The sequence below is a fragment of the Pseudorca crassidens genome, chromosome 1, assembly GCF_039906515.1.
Source record: "Pseudorca crassidens isolate mPseCra1 chromosome 1, mPseCra1.hap1, whole genome shotgun sequence".
Classification (NCBI taxonomy): Eukaryota; Metazoa; Chordata; class Mammalia; order Artiodactyla; family Delphinidae; genus Pseudorca; species Pseudorca crassidens.
In genome coordinates this window covers 14,409,996-14,426,038 of record NC_090296.1, presented here as the reverse complement: position 1 = coordinate 14,426,038, position 16,043 = coordinate 14,409,996, and the positions used below count along the sequence as shown (strand labels likewise).

Genomic DNA, 16,043 nt, shown 5'->3' with positions numbered 1-16,043 from the left:
TCCTCAAACAAGGACTCTGTGTGGGAGGAACTTTTTTTTTTTAATTTTATTGGAGTATAGTTGATTTACAATGTTGTGTTACTTTCAGGTGTAAAGCATAGTGATTCGGTTATACATATACATATATTCATTCTTTTTCAGATTCTTTCCCCATATAGGTTATTATACAGTACTGAGTAGAGTTCCCTGCGCTATACGGTAGGTCCTTGTTGGTTGTCTATTTTACATATAGCAGTGTGTGTATGTTAATCCCAAGCTCCTAATTTATCGTGGGAGGAACTCTTAAGGCCCCTATTTCACAGATGGCAAAACTGAGGCACAAAGGGCTTAAACAGCTTACTAAGACCACACAGCTCCTTAGTGAGAAGGCCAGAAAGGAGACCTGAAGTGGGGGCCCACACCCTTAATCCCTGTGCTGATTGCCTGTTTAATTGCTCTTCTTTTATAAATAAAAGATTTAGTATTTAGTATCTAAAATAAAAAGATTTAGTTTCATTTTTAGCATGAAAACATTCTGATTTCTTGTCAGCTGGGTGGAGAATATTGAGAGGGTCCGTGATGGGGAAAAAAGAGAGGACCATGTTTGCTCTGCATTAAGAAGTCTTTTTTAATGAACATCCTCCAGAATAAATTCTTAAGTTTTCGCTATTAGCCTATATTCTTTGAATGTGACACAATCTCAGGGGCACTGTACTTCTTCAGATAACACACAGATTTCCTAGATATTCTGCACAACTCTGGAATTGCTTTCCGCATTCCTGAAGGGAGAGTTTTCTTGTCCCTAACCTATCACATCATTTCATGTATCATGTAGATGCCACATTTGTTAGTGGAGGTTGACAGTGTCAAGACTTTCTATTACAGTATTTTAGTGATGAAATGGAAATAGTAAGTTCCTGTTGCGTGTTAGGGAAATATTTTTAGACTTTCAAAATTAAAATGCCTAAATTAATCTGGATGGGGATGGGGTGGAAATCAGACAAATAAATCCATCTCTCCAGTTCAGCGAGATGCAGCATTTTGAGCACCTGTTATGGAAGTTTACAGTGGCCAAAAGGATGCTTGCCATCTTTCTGATGTTCTGCTGGATGTAATAAATGACGAACTTTACAAACTGGGTGCAAGATGAGGACTTTTAAGACAACATTTGGCATCATCACAAGTCATCAAAAAAAAAAAAAAAGATTTAGATGATTCATGAGACAGATGAGCAGATTAATTCCAGAGACCAAATCAGAGCTTAAATGTTGGTGCAAAAGTATATGTTAACTTCTCAGTTCCAAATGCCAGTCCAGTTCTTGGAGAAGTAAGTAAAGGTCTTCCCAGCTTGATTTTTGCATATTAAAAAAAATTATATTTTCACAATTGTCTCAGTGTGACAGTCGAGGTCATTGTCTTAAGTTGTTGACAATAACCTAATAACTGCGATTTAAATTTTTTTTCAAGTTAAATATTTATAAGGCTCAAATCTCGCTTGTAAGTTAGCGCATCATTGCCCACCCGCTCGCACAAGCCGTGAGAGCTCATTGGTGCGTGCGGGATTTGGTTCCTATCGGCCTCCGTGGAGTCCCTCGTCAACTTCCGCCTCTGACGGGCCGCCGAGGCGGTGCACTTCCGGCAGCGGCGGCTCGAGCGGCCGAAGCAAGATGGTGAGTGACTAAGGGTTTCGGCTGGTAGTGGCGGTGCGACGGGGTCGAGGCGGCTGCCGGAGGCACTCGGTCCACCCGCCGGCCCGGTCTCCTGGGGCGGGCCTTATCCCGGGGCCCCGGGGCCGGGGCTCGGCATGGAGGGTCCCCCAGACGGGCCACGGGGGCGGCGGAGCGGCTCAGGTGGCCCGGCCTCACTCCTCCGCCGGCCAGGGCTCCGCCAACCGGCGCGGGGTGTTTCGGCGGGAGCCTGCTCGAGTAACTGGGACGAGGGCTTTCGGAGCCGCGCAAGTGGAGGGATGTGCGGCTTGAGCGGAGGGAGGGATTCGCTCCAGCTGAGGAGGGAGAGCGAGTCGTGGGAGACCGCCCGGAGTTGGAGGCATTTGACGGAGGCCTTAAGATGCCTTTCTAACAGGTGGACCTTGGAGGGAAAGGTCCCGTGGTGCGCTAGTAATAATAAAAGCAGCTAGCATTTATTAGTTCGCGGATTGATGTTGCACTTTGGCGGAGGGAGGGCCCAGGCTCTGCTCTAGGCGCTGGGGATACAGGGGGTGAGCATGACTGACCTAGTCTCTGCCTCTTGGAGCTTACATTCTCAAGAAGACAGACAAAAAATAGAGGAAGGGATATGTGATATGACGTCGGGGCGGGTGGCCGTCGCTTAGGGCTGTTCTGCAGAAGGGGGTAGGATGGGGAGGGGTAGCTGTTTTACATAGCATGTCAGCGAGTCCCGATGAGGAGGTGAGATTTGAGCAGAGATCTAAATGAAATGAGAGAGTAGCCTATGCAGGTACCTGAAGGAAACTGGTCCAGGCAGAAGCAACAGCAAGTGCAAAGGGCCTGAGATGGGAATGTGTTTGGCCTGTATCGTGAACAGCAGGAAGTCCCGACCACAGTCTTACAGGTCTTAGAAGGACTTCGGGGTAGCAGTATTCTGGGTATGATAAACACGTGGCAGGTACTTTTCCAGCATTTGGTCATTATTCTTCTCAACAGCCCCTTGAGGTAATTATTATTATCCTCAGTTTACCAAGGAGGAAACTGAGACAGGCTAAGCGGCTGTGCTAGAACACAAACCCTGTGGGTCTTTGCTATGAGGTACTAGTTACTCAGGCAGTAGAGAAACACAGGTATTGGTGCCCCGTGGACCTGAGTGTGATTCCTGGCTACCTCTCTGACAGCTTTGTGACAACAGGCAAGTCACTTAACCTCTCTAAGCCTTCATTTCCTTATCTGTAAACTAGGGGTATTGATGGTGCCAACCTCATAGCGTCTGTAAGAATAAAACGAGATGATACCTTGAGAATGTTTAGCACGCTGCTTGGCATATAGTGTAATGCATATACTTGTTATTATTTGAGGCTGAGAAACATCATGTAAATGGCCCAGACATGAAGAAGTTCGGGACCGACTCAGGAAAACGTCCTCCAGTGGGGCCAGACTTGTAGGACCATGGGAAAGGTAGATGAACCTGGGAAAAGTTGGTTGCAGCCAGTTTGGCAAGGGCCAGTTATGCCAAGCTAAAGAGTTTGGACATTACACTCTAAATGTTAGGGAGCAGTTGAAGGTTTTTGAGGAGATTTGAAGGATCGGCTCTTTGCTGTAGGCGGTAATAATTGGATTGGTGAGGGAAGAAACTGGACCTGGAAATCTCAGCTGGGAGACTAGAGCCCAAATAAGATATGATGGCCTGGACAAAACAGAGACAGGGTGTGGACAGAAGAGAGAGTGAAGAACTGAACCAGAGTGGATTTGTTTCAGAGCCCAGACTTTATAACCAGACTGACAAAATCCTGACCCTGACATTTCTTATTCACCAATGATATTGTATTGAGTAGGTACTATGAGTCATGCAAATTTGAAGTGTTTTACGTGCATTACTTCATTTTCAGCAACAAATAGGAGCTAATACTATCCCCACTTTCCAGTTAAGGAAACCAAGGCTCAGAGAGGTGGCTTGACTTACCTGAGGTCACATAGCCTATTAGGAATGAAGTCGGAATTCAAACCTGGATACATTTATTTCCTTAGCCCATGTTCTTAGGCTTGTTGCAGTTCCTCATCTAGAAAGTAGTAGTAATGAACCCTACCTTGAAGGACTGTCCGGGATTAATGCGGTAGTGAAGGAGAACGTCTAGTACAGACTTCGGCGCATCGTAAACATCTCAGACAGCTGCCCCAGCCAACAGCGCACTTCCTTAGGGGTGTAATTGATTGTGAAAGGCCTGCAATTTGGACGGCTTAATGCAGTAAAACTAATTCTATTTCCCAAAACTTCTCAGAGCCTTGAATTACCTTCTTCAGAATAAAGTGCAAAGTTTTAAGAATCCTGCATGTTGGGAAATAGATTTGACTTTAACTCTTTCAGGTAACGATGAGAGGGTTGTTTCGTCCTGATAATGAAGCTGGTGCTGTATTAATTTAGAGGAAGTGATTTGAGGGGACAGAGGGCCCCTCTAGTCAAGTAAATTCACTATTGCTCATTTCAAATGCCGTCATTTCTGAGACACTGCTCTGTGTGAAACATTGTCCTGTAACTGAAGGGTCTGTTTTAAAGTCAGAAATCCCACTGAACTTATTAATACACTAAGTTCTTGATAGCTTAAGGTGATTCAACATTTTAGATTGGGAAGAAGGACCTGCCCGAGCACTCCAGGCTTTAGGGTGGGAGGTATTTAAGCTGCCATTGAAAGGAAAGTCTCCTGGATCTTGGCGTGATGCTAGTAAGGAGTAAGTGACTGACAAGTGACTGTTGAGTAGGTTAAATGATTTAGCTTTCATGGCCCAATTTCATGAAATACGCTCTTGGTGGCCTCAGCCAGGTAGTTTTATATTAGAGAGTGTCAGGCTCTATACCTTCCCCTCAGGAAAGGGTGGTCTTAAGATCTTAGTCTCATAATGACACATTAGTTATATCTGTTTCTTAATAGAGTTGTCCTTGATTTAAGATGCAGTCTGTGGCAAGGTGCACCATTGATCTAACAGCTTTCCAGGAAAAAGAAATTCTGCCACATTAAGTGTACACGTTGACTGCAGGGTATATCTTGAGTTCAGAAATATTAAAATGTGGGGAAGTGTTGGTGTCTTAGAATCGCAGGAGAATAAGAAGGGTTTTTTGAAGTGATCATATTCTGAATTTATACCTCTGTCTTAATTTTTTTCTTTTTTTCAGGGTCAGAGTCAGAGTGGTGGTCATGGTCCTGGAGGTGGAAAGAAGGATGACAAGGTAAATAAATAAGAAGCCAGATATGTCTGTCATGTGAGTAAATTGCGGAAAATGTCAGATCTCAGCTGAGAAGTTCTTTGGGGATTCACGAATTTTAAAATGCAAAATAAATTATCTCTTCATTTAACCAGCCTAGCCTACAGATACAATACCCTTTTCGTGTTTTACAAAAGATTATTGACCGTCACGTAGGTATTTATGAATTAATGATTTTTAAAGGTGTAAAATTAATAACGTTACAGAAGTGTTAGAATAAATTGCCTGTGATTTTAGTGTTTAATATCCTTAGGTGTGAAGACTTGTGTCAAATCATTTCACCTCAGACTTCTGGCATATTATTCTGAATTCTGACTTCTGTTCCTTATTGAATGATCTGTCAGTGTGTATTATAATAAAGAAAGATCAGTTACATTCACATATTAACATTGTAGAACGTAAAAACAGATTTTGGGGTTTTTTTAGGACAGTCTTTAATAACATCCTAAAAGATGAGGAAAATTGTATTACCTGAAAATAGATGATGGTCCCGCATAAGTAAGTTTGTGTTTTAATATGATTTCTGTGTGATTTTTTTTCCTTACTATTCTAAAAACTCAAGGACAAGAAAAAGAAATATGAACCTCCTGTACCAACTAGAGTGGGGAAAAAGAAGAAGAAAACAAAGGGACCAGATGCTGCCAGCAAACTGCCCCTGGGTAATGACATGGTTCCGATTCCTAGGGGGACTGTCTCTGTGTGTGTAGCTTAGAGGTCTGAATGTGGAGACAGGAAATAGGGTGTGGTTGAAGCTCTAGGTCTGTGACTTTGTGGGGCATTCTCTAGGTTGGAATAAAAGCTGTATTTTGGTTTTAACAGTATACACAGGATACGACTGTTATTCATTTTAAGAAATTCCATTAATTTCCTCTAAATAACCAGCTCCTCTAGTGTATTAGAGCACGGGGTTAGATTAGAAAACTCAGGTTGAGCTTGGTTACCTTAGAGATAAGATACACTTATTTCATGAAGAAATGGAATTTAGTGTATTGGAACTCACAGCATGCGATGCCTGAACATAAAATTTTTCAATGTCTTCCTACCAAGCAAGGAATAAAACTCAATCAGGTGACCTCACCCAGCCCACTGCTCCATCCTCAGCCTCTTGCACTCCCCTTGTGTGTCGTTCTTCACACTGCCCTGCCTCACGTCCTTTGAATCTCCTGCAGCAGGGCCTTTGCTTCCCTCTGCTTAAAAATGTTCTTCCCCCAGTCCTTCCCGTGGCTGCCTGCTTCTCATCCCTTCAGGCTTCAGCTCAAATACCTCTGCTATCCTCATCTATCATCTAAACAAGTCTATTCCTGCTTAGATGCAATAAAATAAAAATATTGCTTGGTTAATAATAGAGTCAGACAGTAAAAAAATGTGCCATTAACCTACCGTAGTGAATCAATATGGTATTGATAAAGAACAGATCATCAGATCCCCAGAAAAGCATATAAAATTCAAAAACAGAGTCAAGTTATGGATAACTATTATGTGGTAAAGGTGACATTTCTGTTCTGTGGAAGAGGATGGGTTATTTAATATAAATGGCTGGCATCTTTTATTTGTTATTGAGAGAAAATGAAATTAGACCCCTTGCTCTTTGCCAGATGAGTTAGATATACATATGTAAATAAGTAAATAAATGAAAATTCAGGAATACATTTAACCTTAGGGGAGGAGAGACCTTTTGAAGAAGCCAAGAAACCCAGAAACTACAAAAGAAAAGTTGTCTATATAAATGTTAAAAGTCCTGTGTAGCACGAGACTTTAGGCCAAAAGAAACAACATACGAGTGTGGAAAAAAATATTTGCACGTATGTTAATATCCCCAGTATTTCATAATCCTCCTATAAATGAATGTATGTGTTACAGCTAGGGTGCAACAACCTATACTGACTGAACAGCACCTGCAGCTATCTTTATTAGCACCTGTGGGGAGTAATAAACCAAAGCAAACTATCTTTTTGGTCAATGAGTTTTTTCTTCTTTGTAGACAGTTACCACATGTCATTTATATTATCTGTTTGGTCATAGGCCTCATCCCCATTATTATTGGGCTGGCCCAAAAGTTCATTCGGGTTTTTCTGTAAGATGTTACAGAAAAACCCGAACGAACTTTCTGGCCAACCCAATACATAAAATCCCTCTCCCCTTTGCATTTAGGCACCTACTTACTTCGGGTCACCAAACTTTGAATTTTTCAGTGTCTGTCCAACTAAACTAAGTTTAAGTGTTAACTTCTTTTTGTTCTTAAGGATGAACCGAATTAATTGCAAACTTCAAGCTCCAAGTATAATAAAACTTTCTTTTTTAATTACAGTGACACCTCACACTCAGTGCCGGTTAAAATTATTGAAGTTAGAGAGAATTAAAGACTATCTTCTCATGGAGGAAGAATTCATTAGAAATCAGGAACAAATGAAGCCTTTAGAAGAAAAGCAAGAGGTAAATTGAGAAATTACTGTAACTTGTTTTTTTTACCAATTGAATTCTACTTAGAACTTAAAACTGTTAATGAATAAATGAAATTCATTTTCTGCCTTTAATGAATTATTATTTAACTGCCTTTTTAAAAAAAATTTTATTTTAAATTTATTCATCGATTGATTGATTGGTGGCTGCGTTGGGTCCTTCCCATTGGGTCTTCGTTGCTGTGCGCGGGCTTTCTCTAGTTGCGGCGAGCAGGGGCTAATCTTTGTTGCGGTGCACGGGCTTCTCATGGCGGTGGCTTTTCTTGTTGCAGAGCATGGGCTCCAGGCGCACAGGCATCAGCAGTTGTGGCACGCGGGCTCAGTAGTTGTGGCTCTCGGGCTCTAGAGTGCAGGCTTGGTAGTTGCGGCACACGGGCTTAGTTGCTCCACAGCATGTGGGATCTTCCCAGACCAGGGCTCGAACCCGTGCCCCCCCTGCCTTGGTAGGCGGATTCTTAACCACTGCGCTACCAGGGAAATCCTTAGCTGCCTTTGAAAAGTACCAACTGCTTTGTGAATCTTGTGAACTGTCAGCATCGTCTACTTTTTAGGTCTAATCTGCTTTTCCTTCTTGGCCTACTCTTATGTAGGAGGAAAGATCAAAGGTGGATGATCTGAGGGGGACCCCAATGTCGGTAGGAACCTTGGAAGAGATCATTGATGACAATCATGCCATCGTGTCTACGTCTGTGGGCTCAGAACACTATGTCAGCATTCTTTCATTTGTAGACAAGGATCTGCTGGAACCGGGCTGCTCGGTCCTGCTCAACCACAAGGTAAGTTGATAGCCTAAGAAAGCCCGTCGGAGTGCTTGCTTCTTGCTTGCAGATCCGTCCACCTGTCCCGTGGAAGTAGATCACCAGAGCACTCCAAAGGGTAGAGAAAATTCTGTGATTGCCATTTCATTGTAAGTGGATTGTGTGAACCTTACATGCCTGTGTTAAAGCTTAATGTTCCCTGTTAGGTGCATGCTGTGATAGGGGTGCTGATGGATGACACGGATCCCTTGGTCACAGTGATGAAGGTGGAAAAGGCCCCCCAGGAGACATATGCTGATATTGGGGGCTTAGACAACCAAATCCAGGAAATTAAGGTATGTCAAGGAACCAGCTCTGGGGTTTTATTATGTATTTATTTATTTATTTTAAAATATTTATTTATTTACTTGGCTGCTCCAGGTCTTAGTTGTGGCATGCGGGCTCTTTAGTTGCAGCATGCATGTGGGATCTAGTTCCCTGACCAGGGATTGAACCTGGGCCCCCTGCATTGGGAGCTTGGAGTCTTAACCACTGGACCACCAGAGAAGTCCTGAGCTCTGGGATTTTAGACCTTTGGTTTCTTACTGCTGTCTCATTTACGGTGCTTGGAGTTGTTTTGCGTGTTTTATTTTTTCTTTATTGATCAGACCAGTAACTGACTCAGACCTTACTAGTGGTGGTGTTTTGTGTTGTTAATACTGAGTTAGGTAATAGAAGTAAGTATAAATTGTATGATAGTTCTTGCAGCAGCAGCAGTGTAATACTTTTTACATGTAATGTTCAATAATTATCTGTGTGAACATGTTTCCAGTTGTACTGACTTCAGCTGTGGCTATCCAGAAACCTCCAGTGATGTCTGGGGGTAGGGTGAGTGGCACACACTTGCACAGTGCTGGCGTCTAGAACGTTAACCCCAGCTCCTGCCAGGGTCCTGGGGTCAGGGGCATGTGGTGGGCCAGCCCTCTGCAGGTTCTTTCATCTGCAGGGAGGTCATTCAGAGTGATCACAGATCTCCACTGGTGACTCTCAGACAGCTGGGAAATAGCCATCATGTCCCTTGGTGGTCACAACAGAAAATCTTGCCAGCTCCTGCCTGCAGTTTCATTGAAAAGGGTGAATTTTAGCTTTAAGTTTCTTTTGCTCAGGAAGGGCTTAAATGTTACTCAAGGTTGACTTTTACTGGGAAATGAAAGGGAAATTGGGTGCTATTAGGAAGAGGGGATCAGTGCTGGGAGCTCAGGTAGGACAGAGGTCCTCTTCAATGTGTCCTTGCTGCTGGTGGAAGTCAAACGTTGTCTCTAACAAGAATAATTGAAATTTTAGCTTATTTTTGTTGAAAGTGAGATGTACCCATGATGTCAGTGAATGAATCTGATAAATTTCAGTAAGAAAGCCTTTTATTTTTACCAAGTGTCTGTTTTCTTTAGGAATCTGTGGAGCTTCCACTCACTCATCCTGAATATTATGAAGAGATGGGTATAAAGCCCCCTAAGGGGGTCATTCTGTATGGTCCACCTGGCACAGGTATGTGTGCTCTGTGTTGGTCACTTTCCAGGCACTGAGCTCGTCTCTTGAGCAGCAGCACTAGCTGGTTATAATGACTTAGCTGTTGAGTGAGGATGCCACACTTCCTTAGTTTGAAAATGTGCTCTAAGCAGCATTTTGGACATTTCTGAATAAGCAGCTCCTCTGGAAACATACCTATTGCATGAAAGTATATATTTCTGTATAATAGGTGTACTAAGAAACTGAACTATCTTAGGCTTGTAATTGTAGACTTAACAGAGTTAATGTGTTAAAAACAATAGTAGGAATTACAACAGAAGATAAACACCAGTAGGCACCCCCCCCAAAATGCCTGCTCGATGTGAATGCATTTCCAGTTCCCCAGCGCACCTGTTGTATGCTCAAATGTGCTAGATTTATATGTTGTAAAACATAATGCCTTTAAATATTTTAAAGAGTAATGTGAGTCTGTTGAAAATATTTTGTAAGAAAAAATAAAAATAAACAGGGTGCTCAACTTTGGCTGTACGTTGGAATCACCTTGGGAGCTTTAAAAAATACTGATGGCTGCTCCCATCCCTGAAGATTCTGATCTGTTCATCTGGAGTGTGGCCAAGCATCAGCACCTTGGTGGAGGACCACTGTTTTAAAAGCTATCCTGTGCTGTTCAGATTAGGTTCATCCTCCTGGTCCATTGGTACTGAATGAGTCTACCATTGGATGAATAAATGGAGAAAGATAAAAATGCATATACGTATCTGGTTCATTATGCAGTAAGCTGACCTGAGTAAGTTGTATAGTCATTGCTATGTAAATTCCAAAGGAAGAGAGGTTATTTGATTGAGTGAACTGAAGCCATGTTGCCAAGAGGGTCTGTACTGAGGATTGCCCACGCTGGAGGGACAGGGAGCCAGCTGTACCCTGAGGCAGGGAGCTACTGTAGCCTGTCATTTTATAGCCCAGGGAAGTGAGTTTCAGAGAGGCCAGCGACTAGCCCAAGGCCCCATTAGCTCTGGGAATTGAGCTGGTACCAGGGCTGGAGCTGGAACACAGGCGTTCTGACCTGCAGCCGTGAGCCTTCTTTGGGGCACACGTGCTGACAAGGGCTGGAGTGGAGTACCGGGTGTCAGCCCTGTCGGGAGGAAGAGGAGACTGGTTCAGGGATCCCTCTGGCCATTGAACATCCCGGCAGCTGAACCTGGCTGCTTCTGGACTGTAAGATCCCATCCACTTAGAAGGTCCTTTTTGTCTTCTGTCAGCCATCCTTAAATGATGCTCTCAGGAAGCAGTCCAGCCCTCTAATAGGCATTTGAACCTGCCACTCTGACTGCCCGGCTGAGGGAACGCCATTGCCCCGTCTTGTTGCAGAGCTTAGCTCCCTGTCCTCCTTCCCGCTTGCACGAAATCTTCTGTGTCACTCACTCACTCGCCTGCCGGCCTCCTCCCCTCCCCTTACAGGCCTGAGGGTGGTCCTCTGCCAGCTCTGCCTCTAACTGCCTCTGTGTCCTGAGGTGACTGCCCAGCCCTCACCATCAAAGGGGCCATGGTCTTGAGCTCGAAAGTTCTCAAGTTGGTACTCTTTGCTTACTCTTGTTCTTGATCTGAAGGAGGAATATCAGGGAACAAAGCAGGGTTGGAAATGTCAGGTCTTCCCTGAGATCAGTGAGGAACGTCCCGTAAGGGCACACCACGAAGAGAAAAGTCTCTTGAGCTTTCAGCAGCTCACAGCTGTGGGCTCCATCAGGAGCTGGTCTTGGCTCAGCTGACTCAGCCCTGGGGCAATCCCACAGCAACGTCTTCAGGAAGCCCGAGGGCACTGCAGGCCCTGCTCAGGGACACTATGTGTCCTTCGGTCAAACCTAGGGCTCCCGGGCCTTTTTTTCATCACTGATAGTTTTGTAGGAGTTGAGTTTGGTTCTCTAACCCTGGTTGCATAGGTCAGGTTAATATATGCAACTTTGCAGTAAAAAGTATTTTCTGACATTATCTTGATGAATTTAGGAAGATGGTTAAAAATAATCAAAATATGTTTTTTAGGTTTTTTGAATTTCCTCTTGTCTGCTTTGGAGAACAGAATGCTTTTCACAGAGGGATCCTCCCATTCTTGATGTCTTTTTAAGGTGACAATGAGGATTTTAAAGTTAAAACAGCACTTGAGTTTTTTTCCCTTTTTCCTCTTTCAATCTAAAACAGGTAAAACCTTACTAGCCAAAGCAGTAGCAAACCAAACCTCGGCCACTTTCTTGAGAGTCGTTGGCTCTGAACTTATTCAGAAGTACCTAGGTGATGGGCCCAAACTTGTTCGGGAACTGTTTCGAGTTGCTGAAGAACATGCACCGTCCATCGTGTTTATTGATGAAATTGATGCTATTGGGACGAAAAGGTAGACTTTCTCTTACCTCTTTTGTGTTATTTAGAGGTAAAAACCATATGGTCCGTCTCTGAGAACGCCCGACCGCTGGGCACTCCCTACGTGGCCTGCATGTTGGTTTGCCACAGTCCGTACTGGGTCGCTTCCATGGATTCTTTAGGCTCTGCTCTCCCACGTGCCAGGTAACAACTACCCGGCAGTTGACTGGTCAGTAGCCATGCCTTGAGCACCCGCTCTGAGCATGGCACCATCCTGACTCTGGAGACACAGCCATGAGGATGAGTCTCTGCCCTTGAGGAGCTCAATTGTGGAGACTGAATAAATCACATAATTTCAGGCATGAAAACTGCTACGAAGAAAATAATGTGTTGTTTATCTTGGGCTTTGGGAGGGTGTGACATATAGGCTGAGACAGAGCTGTGTTTTGTAATCCCCTTTAACAGGAGATCAGTTGGGTCTTCACTTCTCCCTCACTTCTTTTCCAAAGGTATGACTCAAATTCCGGTGGTGAGAGAGAAATTCAGCGAACAATGTTGGAACTGTTGAACCAGTTGGATGGGTTTGATTCAAGGGGAGACGTGAAAGTCATCATGGCCACAAACCGGATAGAGACTTTGGATCCAGCACTTATCAGACCAGGTCACATTTGCTTTGGTTTCATTGTGGAGAATGAAGGTCCTATGTGGATTTGTATTTCTTAGGAGCACTTTGGGGAGAATATAAATGATACGTGTAAGGCAAATACTGCCTGGAAACTTAGAATAATTCACCAAAACTGTGTTCCCTTGAGATAATCGTGATGTAGTCTGTGTAGCTTGGCCCTTTTAGCCTCGAGACGCCTTTTTTTTTTTTTTTTTTTTGAAGAAATATGACAGCTCAGGTCCATTTTTTACATTCAGGTAGTACCAAAAGAAGCAGTAGCTAATTTTACTGTCTTTTGTAATGTTTTTAACATGATTGATCTGTCCTTTTCCACTAACTGTGCCATTTAGGAATCTCTCCTTTCGTTTGTTTCCCAAAGTACCAGAGCAGAGAGGATTCTGTAAATGAGATGAATTCAAACGTTGATATTTACAAACTACAGACATGAGTGTTCACTTTTTAAGAGCTGGACCTCCTTCCATAGGACACTATGTGACTGAGACTACTCGTGTGGAGACTAAGGCCTCTCCCCGGGCCCCCAGGAGTGTGACTGAAAACCTTTTATACCCACAGGCCGCATCGACAGGAAGATCGAGTTCCCCTTGCCCGATGAAAAGACGAAGAAGCGCATCTTTCAGATCCACACGAGCAGGATGACACTAGCAGACGACGTAACCCTGGATGACTTGATCATGGCTAAAGATGACCTCTCTGGTGCCGACATCAAGGTGAGGACCTGGGCTGGATTGTACCTCTTTGTTTTATCATATGTGTGTATGAGTTTGGACGTGTCTTCCCAGATGACCGGAGTTTAAAGCAAGGCCTGGCAGCACTGCATACGGCCACAGCCTGCCTTCTGGGGGAGGACCTGGGTTGATGCCATGGTTAGGTAGGGGCGGCACACACAGGCTGTTTCACGCTGGTGCCTGCACTGAACTGCGTATCCCTGGCATCTATAGAACTAGGTTAGTGTCTCAGTTGGGGAGTAACTCTCTCTTTTTAAAATTTAAATTACCTTAAAATTCTGCACCAACTTTTTATTTAGAAAAATTTCAAGCCTTCAGAAAAGTTGCAACAAAAACACCCACATACTCATCACCCCCATTTACCAAATGTTACCCTTTTACCTGTTTCTTCTCTCTGTATGCAGAAACACTCTCTCTTCTGAACCATCTGAAATAAATATCCTAAAGGCCATAACCAGATAGAACCTTCAGTGCCAGGATTGTGTTTTTACCATATCATGTTGCTTGGGTTCTTGTTTTACTTTTGGCAAGTAATTGTTGAGAAAATAAATATATTAGAATAAATACTGTACTAAAACTTGTAAATATTTAACCAGAAAATACAAGTTCTCTTCTGACTATAGGTAAATGAAATGGATGTACACTCTATGTGGGCTCTAAACTTCTGGAATAATTTTATCTATTTCTTAGGAGGATTACTGCCTTTAATGAAAGCAGGGCTGTGAGAACTTACTGACCTGCCAGGCCACACGGCAGGGGTTGGAACCTGAGCCAGTCCTCTTCCTTAGTGAAATATTCCCAGTTTAAGCCACTTCAGGTCCTTTGAGGAAATAATTAGAATGTTCAAAACATTTAAAAAATCTAATCGTTCCCAAATGGTTTGAGAACTTCGTGTTTAGGTTGGGTGCCTACACCAGATTTCAAAATAGCACTCTCTGAATTGTTAGCATAAAAATTATTTCACTTTCTGAACACACTGTTCCTTCTTACAGGCAATCTGTACGGAAGCTGGTCTGATGGCCTTGAGGGAACGTAGGATGAAAGTAACAAATGAAGACTTCAAAAAGTCTAAAGAAAATGTCCTTTATAAAAAACAAGAAGGCACCCCTGAGGGGCTCTATCTCTAGTGGACCACAGTTGCCTTCCAGGAAAAGGTTGGAAGTGTGTCGACCCCCTCAGAGGTGAGAGGTTGGGGAAGTTGCCCAGGAGTCCATGTTGTGGTTGATCTTCACTAGCACAGCACCCCGAGTACCTTTGGAATGTGATGTGTAGGATGCCCGTCCAGCCCTCTTCGTATGTTGCTCGCGTGTAGCGCTCTCATGCCAATAAAGCGTGCTCTTTCTCAAACAAACACTGAATCCTGTTTCTGGGCCCTCCACACCGGCCGCTTGGTAGCAGCAAGTCGATGGATCTGGGTGCTAAGGAAGCTGGCTGACCAAAAGGACTGCAGACTTCAATACCTGCTGCCCCGTCACACCCCCAGAGCTGGTGGCAGTTGTTCAACAGCAGCTGATGGGAAAGCAACGAGCATACGTAAATAGCGGCTATCTATCTTTGTTGCTTAAGCAACAAGGGCTGAGGAGTCCCTACAGCCGTGGCTTCCCTTTTGGAAGGTCGGTGGAGCATGTGGGCTCTCAGCGCTCTGGAGGCAGGAAGGAGGTGTCGCTGTTGCTAAGAGACTGAGGCTCCTACAAGAGACCTCAAAAGGGCAGGGCTGAAGAGTCCCATACCAGCCCTGCCATCCCTTGTTCTCGGGTTCAGAACCTGATCCCTCCCAAGAGTGTTCAGAAATGTGTCAAGCTTCCCCTTCCCTTTTCTTTGTCTATTATTTCCTGCTCTTCTCTCATTTCAGAACAGTTCCATCTCAAAGCCTGTAAGTGGGGCAGATCAAGGAAAGCCTCCACTTGGTTGGCCAGCTTCCTTGGGTGCTCCAAGATGCTCTTTAGAAAGTGCTTTAGCTCAGGAGTCCCCAGTCCCTGGGCCTCCACCTGCTAGGAACCACCGGGCCGAATAGCAGGAGATGAGTGGCAGGTGAAGGAAGCTTCATCTGCCGCTCCCCACTGCTCGCATTGGGGCCTGAACCATCCCCCATCTCCCTCCCCGCACCCCACCTTCTGTGGGAAAACTGTCTTCCACAAAACCGGTCCCTGGTGCCAAAAAGGTCGGGGACCGCTGCTGTAGCTGTGCTGCCCTCTGCTGCTTTTTCCCAACCAGTGTCCATCGATTTCTAGCCAAAATTCTATGCCACAGCAGTGGCCTTTCTGGATGAGGTGCCAAGGAAATATGCTTTCAGCAATTCTAGAGAGCATGATTTAAAAAAAAAAAAAAAAGCCAGAGAGAAGCTGTCCACTTTTTAAAAAGCAGGACCTCAGAGAAGATAAAGCAATTTCCTCTCTGTCAAATGTAACTCAGTTCCTGGAAATCAAAACGAGAGCGTGGCCAACACCGCTGAAAGCCACCTCCGGCACGTGTCACAGGCAGCACTGGGTTTGGTAGGAAGGAGCTCGCTCCATTTTCCACGACTGGCTGCTGGTGAGCTCCCCGGCAGCGGAGTCCTTATTTGTTCAGGCAGTGCTTTCTACACGGTAACGTACACACAAAGTCCCCTAACAGGGCGTCCTGTTAGAGCCCAGGTTCTGACAGCAGGGCTGGG

General features: G+C 44.3%; 1 protein-coding gene across 1 annotated transcript; it reads left to right on the top strand.

The window, feature by feature from the left end:
• The first annotated feature begins 1,562 nt into the window (after positions 1-1,562).
• Positions 1,563-14,741, top strand: PSMC1 (proteasome 26S subunit, ATPase 1). The gene is made up of 11 exons (XM_067727961.1): positions 1,563-1,649; positions 4,819-4,872; positions 5,471-5,567; positions 7,217-7,341; positions 7,958-8,143; positions 8,332-8,460; positions 9,553-9,649; positions 11,825-12,014; positions 12,490-12,641; positions 13,218-13,372; positions 14,383-14,741. The coding sequence occupies exons 1-11, from the start codon at positions 1,647-1,649 to the stop codon at positions 14,515-14,517; spliced, it is 1,323 nt and encodes a 440-aa protein (XP_067584062.1). The 5' UTR covers positions 1,563-1,646; the 3' UTR covers positions 14,518-14,741.
• Positions 14,742-16,043: the final 1,302 nt, after the last annotated feature.